This window comes from Dipodomys ordii, unplaced genomic scaffold (genome assembly GCF_000151885.1).
Source record: "Dipodomys ordii isolate 6190 unplaced genomic scaffold, Dord_2.0 Scaffold13355, whole genome shotgun sequence".
Classification (NCBI taxonomy): Eukaryota; Metazoa; Chordata; class Mammalia; order Rodentia; family Heteromyidae; genus Dipodomys; species Dipodomys ordii.
The window spans coordinates 95-5,728 of NW_012280567.1; the positions used below are offsets into that span (position 1 = coordinate 95).

The following is a 5,634-nucleotide window of genomic DNA, read 5'->3' on the forward strand; positions in this document are numbered from 1 at the left end:
CCACTTAAACCACAGCTCTACTTTCAGCTTTTCTACAGTTAAATGGAGATAAGCATTGAATAGACTTTCCTGTCTTTGCTGGCTCTCAACTGAGCTCCTCAATTCTCAGCCTCTTGAATAGCTAGGATTACAGGGAGTGAGCCACTGGTACCAGCTTGTAAGGACTTTGATTTGTTACAAGTATTTTTCTCCTTTCATCCTCAGTCTTTATCCTACTAATATCATTCACTTGGTTGGCCATCCTATTAAAGCCATTCCTGACTACAAGGTTCCTCATAAGGGGTGTTCTGACACTGACGTGACCCTTCCCTACAAAGGATTTGAACAAAAGCACTTTGTTTCTGGGTGCTACATATCACCTGGAGAGAAAATAGAATACCAAGTGTAAGGAGAAGCCCCCTACATAAGTCTAGGGATGACCAAAAGCTCAGGACAAGCTAAACAATCAGAAAAAGGTAGGAGTCCTTACCTTCCATGGGGAGGCTGTCTTGGAGTCTGCTTCATCCTATTCAAAGAAGGACAAGTTTAGACAGGAGAGCAGAGCCATCATACCACATCAGTGACTGGTGTGCCCGTGGCACTCCAGAAAAATTGAACACTGCTGTGACTTAAAGCTGACTGTGACTAGCAACAAACCCAAGGATACTTGAGAGGAATGATGCAAACAGAAAATTCCAGCAAAGGAGAGAATGAGGAGATTTAATAAGAAAACAATCAGCAAGGTGCTAGAGGCTCATACTTGTAATCCTAGCTACTCAGCAGGCTAAAATCTGAGGATCATGGTTTGAAGCCAGCATGGGCAGAAAAGTTTTCCTGAGACTATTATCTCCATTAACCACTAAAAAAGTCAGAAGTAAGGCTGGGAATGTGGCTTATTGGTAGAGTGCTTGCCTAGCATGCTTGAAACCCTGGGTTCCATTCCTCAGTACCATATAAACAGGAAAAGCCTAACATGGCACTGTGGTTCAAGTGGTAGAATGCTAGCCTTGAGCAAAAGAAGGTCAGGGACAGTACCTAGGCCTTGAGTTCAAACCCAGGAATAGCAAAAAACAACAACAAAAACAAAAAACAAACAACAAAAAAACCTGGAAGTTTAGCTGTAGCTCAAAGTGGTAGAGTGCTAGCCCTGAGCAAAAGAGCTTGGGAACAGTGTACAGGCCCCCACCCAGTTGAAGCCCCATGACCGACCAAAAAAAAAGCCAGGCAATGTGGCTGATGCCTGTACTACTACTCAGGAGGCCAGCCTGGGCAGGAAAGTCTGTGAGATCTTATCTCCAATTAAGCACAGAAAAAGCCAAAGTAGTATTGTGGCTCGAGTGGTAGAGTGCTAGCCTTGAGCCAGAAGAATTCAAGGACTGCCCAGGCCCAGAGTTCAAGCCCAGGAACAACAACAGCCACAAAAAAAAAAAAAAAAAAAAATCCAAAACCCAAACAAACAAATGAACAAAAGTCAACTTTTCTTTATGCCATGTTCATGTTTTGTTAAAAGAGTATTTAAAAAAAAAAATCTAATGAGGTGGTATTGGTAGGCTCATTCGTCTAATCCTAGTTACTCAGGAGATATGAGGATTCCAGCCCAACAAGAAAATCCATGAGAGTCTTTTCCTATGTGGTTAGCCAGCAAAAAGTTGGAAGTGTGGCTCAAGTGAAGATTATAAGCCTTGAGCACAAAAAACTAAGATAGTACCATGCTGAGTTCAAGCCCAGTACTGGTAATCACTCACAAAAAAATATCCCTTTCATGCTCAAGTTCATGGAGCCCCTTCAACTTACCTTGGGCATCATACCATACATCTCCTGCAAAAGAAAGGGAACAGTTTTAATAAGAGGAAACAGACACATCTTAGAACACACAATATTGGCAAATCTTAGCTGAGTAGGAAATACAGCATGCTAGCTGTATTTGTCAAGTATTAATGTGCAAAACCTTTCAATAATGGAACTCATCACTTTGCCTTAAAGAACTAAAGAGTTAACAACTCTCACAGCATTTAATAGGCTCAGGGAAAGCACTGAAGCCTCTGGATGAAGGGGAAGGGATACTGGTCAAAGAAATTAAAATGGATAGGGCACAGAGAGAACTGGATGGAGTCACAACTCTGTACTAGGGAGATGCTGTTGTGGGGCTAAGTTGGACACAAGAAGGAACCAAGCTGATCCCTGATTCAACTAAGCCTCACTCTAAGACAGAGGCACACACCTGCTGTTGCACGGCTTGCACCTCCTCTGCCATCAGACCTTCAGACTCTAGGTCTTCAGCCACCTTGTTGATGTCCTTCAGCCGGGACTCGTTGGCCTTCAGATCCTTTAAAGTAAAAGCTACAATAACTACACGGCAACAGCAAGTGGAGGGACAGGAAGGCACAGATACGCAGAAGCAATGTGTGAACTTATGGAGATTTGCTCTCCAGTTATCATCATATGAACTGTATCTCTATACATCTATAGGTCTAGAATAGAAAATCCTAACAACAAAGGAATAAGAAAAAAATGGAGTACTGGAAACAATCTCACTCAAATTTACTTCATTAACATAGGCCTTGCCAGATACAGATCATTAAAAAGCACTTTTTTAAGGCTGGAGGTGTGGTTCAAGTGGTCAAGTGCCTATCTAACAGGCACATGGTTCTGAGTTCAAAACAGTAACTGACTAATGGTTCAAGGTAACAAACTATGTTGGAACTACACACAACACTATAAATGTATTAGTGCCACTATAATGTACATTTTGAAATGATTAACTTTACTATGTGAAGTTTAGTATAATAAATCAAGACAGCCAGGCACCAGTGGTTCACACCTGTAATCCTAGTTACTCAGGAGGCTGAGATATGAGGATCATGGTTCAAACCAACCTGGGCAGGAAAGTCTGAGTCTCTCTCCAGTAAACTACTCAGAAAAAGCTGCAAGTAGTGCTGTGGCTCAAGTGGTAGAGCACTAGCTTGAGCCCAAGAAGCTCAGGGTCAGTGTTCAGGCCCAGAGTTCAAGCCCAGGACTCGGGGGAGGGGGAGGGAAAGGAGGATCAACAAGTTTGAGGCCAGCAAACTCAATCTCAAAAGAACAACAGGAAAAAAGTATCTTACATCTTTTTGTATAAATGTAGATTTAGCAAAGTTTTGTTTTTACTCTTTTTTTTTTTGTCAGGGCCTGAACTCTGGGCCTAGGTGCTGTCCCTCAGCTCTTCAGCTCAAGGTGAGTGTACTACCACTTGAGCTATAGCACCACTTCCAGTTTTCCAGTGGTTTATTGGAGATAGGAGTCTCAGGGTCTTTCCTGCCTGGGCTAGCTTTGAACTGCGATCCTCAGCTTCCCAAGTAGCTAGGATTATAGGCATGAGCCACCAGTACCCACTACCTTCCAAGTTTTATAAACCAAAAAAGTTAGTGGAAAAGACTAAAGTTTAATTACAGTAAATAAAAAATACATCTAGGGAAAATATGCCAGTAGGAGGTCAGTGTGGATCCCTGTGCACACACACGTGCAGGTATATACATACTCCAGGGAGGAGGATACTTGTTTCTTTGATGTTTTGGCATTCAGTAGTCTGAGTATTTTATATTGAGCAAGTATTGTTTCACAACAAAACAACCACTACAAAGGTCGCGCTCTACACATCTGAACCATGTTCATTTTTTACCTGAAGTCACTAAGAAAGCGTTGCAGGTCATGGGAATCGCCCAGCTTGGCCTTGCGCTGGTCCGCACGCTTCCCCAAGCTGGTCCAGGCCTGGTTTAACTCAGTGCACTTCTCCTTTAGGTCCTCCGCGGACTCAGGGTGAGACTGGATCAGGCGTTGGGCCGTCTCCCCGAGGGAGTTTACCTACAGAAACGAAGTAGTGAGAAAGCAGAAACAAGGCAGCTCTGCTCTGCAGAAACGAAGGCTTCACTTTGACCCTGGCCTTTCGCACCTTGTCACCGAGAGCTGCCAGGTCCCTCTCGAAGCCCTCGTGCTTGCGCTGCAGGGCCTGGACACTGGCTAGGTCGTGGCCGTAATTGTCGGTGTTCAGAGCCTGGTTCTTCTCCTCAATCCACTCTTTAGTTTCGTCAGCATCTCTGCATGAGACACATGCAAGTTAACAGCCAGAGTACAGGTGCCCAAAGCCACCAGGAAAATTGCTTCAGTGGCACCATTTGATGGCCACTAACAGTTGTACAGAGGGAAACACAACGAATTCATCTTCAGCAGTATTGACCTTGTATCAGGTGTGGCTTAGGTGACACAGTCAAGATCAGCAAGACCCAGCTGTTAGGCTGAGACCCTGGTGTGCTAGTCAGGGCCGTTAGTGTGAGTGAACAGTCCCCACTTCTCCCTGCCTCGGCCAGGGGTAGGCCCCTCACCTGTGGAACCTCTGTACTTCATGGGCACTGCCCAAGAGCTGGCTTCGCTCCTCAGCCAGTTGCTGCAGGGACCGCCAACGCTCGTTCAACTCCTGCAATAGGATGGCAGCGTCAGCCCTATTCCCACTCTTCGGGGGCTTGTCCACAACTAGGCCTGGGAAAATGGCTAAACTGGAGGAAGTGCCAGGGTCCCTATGGCTTGCTGTTTCCAGGCATCCTGGTTGAATAAATTACTACACAGAAGAGCAACATTCCACAGAGTCAAAGGCAGCTGTACCTGATGACTTGAAGACCGCTTGAGTGCCTGACTGAGGAATGCCCTCGGAGAGCGGCAGGAGAGCCTAACTTGTCCTCACTCTCACCAGCTTGGTGCCTGGTATGTGGCACCTACTTTATGAACAACTGCTGAGGGGACAAATGCCAAGAATCTGCTTTCCAACACTTGTCCAGCTGCATCCTCAGGCCAGGGCAGATCTGAGTTTAGTATAGGCATGTGTGAGAGTTGGCAAGCAAGGCAGGTGCAGCTTTCCTGTGGACGGCCAAGGAAGGCCAGCAGTACTGCTCAGCATTGGTGAGGCTGGATTGAGAAAGCTGACCAAGCCTCCCTGCATGAGAGGGCTGGTGTTTACCCAGGATGTTTAGGATGTTTAAAGGAAAGTCTCCTGGTAGCCACAGCTTGTCCCGTGATGAGAACATGAGCTCCACTGTGAACAGGAAGGGAGATCAGGGAAGCTCATCACCATGTCTTACCTTGATGGAATTGAATGTGGCCACTGTGTGAACCATAAGACGGGCAGACTGTAAGGAAACCAGGGGAAACCAATGAGACATTTATTTGTACACTGAGAGACAGAGATCTGAGTTGCAAGTGCTACGGATTAGGTTTTGATGGTCAACCAAAATTACTTTAAGGGACACTGGAAACATCTGGAGAGGCATTAAGAAAAGGATCAGCCGCCGGAAAAAATGAAAAGAGCCCACATTCGCAATCAGACCCAGCTCCATTAGTTTATCTGACATCGTCTGACCAGAAAGCAGTGAAGACATAAAGCTAGGTGGACAGAAAAAGCAGCTCACAGACTAGGGGCAAGTAACATTTTCTTATCCACACAAATTAGTTAATAGGGAGGTAAAGTTACTGGGATGCTATTCTGTCAGCATGCTCCTCCAGGAAGAGCACTTTATCAGAGGGGGGAAAAAAAAGCCATGAATTAGTTTTCTTCTCAATGGTGTAGACATTTCCAAGTCTAAAAGTGCCTGGGAGCTCAGAGTTCACCCAATTTATGTGAAAGAAACT

The 5,634-nt window shown here is 45.3% G+C and overlaps 1 protein-coding gene and 1 long non-coding RNA gene across 2 annotated transcripts; both read right to left on the minus strand.

Annotated features, from left to right (window-relative positions):
- Window positions 1–440: 440 nt before the first annotated feature.
- LOC106002541 lies at window positions 441–2,302 on the minus strand. Its single transcript, XR_001175935.1, has 3 exons — window positions 2,201–2,302; window positions 1,774–1,797; window positions 441–505 (listed from the first exon to the last, which is right to left on the minus strand). It is a non-coding gene; the product is annotated as an uncharacterized LOC106002541 (long non-coding RNA).
- A 1,331-nt stretch (window positions 2,303–3,633) lies between these two features.
- On the minus strand, window positions 3,634–5,357 carry LOC106002540 (spectrin alpha chain, non-erythrocytic 1-like). Its single transcript, XM_013037403.1, has 5 exons — window positions 5,319–5,357; window positions 5,088–5,135; window positions 4,338–4,429; window positions 3,908–4,052; window positions 3,634–3,819 (listed from the first exon to the last, which is right to left on the minus strand). Exons 1-5 carry the CDS (start codon window positions 5,355–5,357, stop codon window positions 3,634–3,636), a joined length of 510 nt encoding a protein of 169 aa, XP_012892857.1.
- Between the last annotated feature and the right edge of the window lie 277 nt (window positions 5,358–5,634).

Coding starts and splice junctions, on each gene's coding strand:
- LOC106002540 (XM_013037403.1), bottom strand. CDS start 5,357: ATGTCAGATAAACTAATGGAGCTGGGTCTGATTGCGAAT. Junction 5,136..5,318: donor AGCTGGGTCTGATTGCGAAT/GTGGGCTCTTTT, acceptor GTTTCCTTACAG/TCTGCCCGTCTTATGGTTCA. Junction 4,053..4,337: donor GAAGTACAGAGGTTCCACAG/GTGAGGGGCCTA, acceptor TGTCTCATGCAG/AGATGCTGACGAAACTAAAG.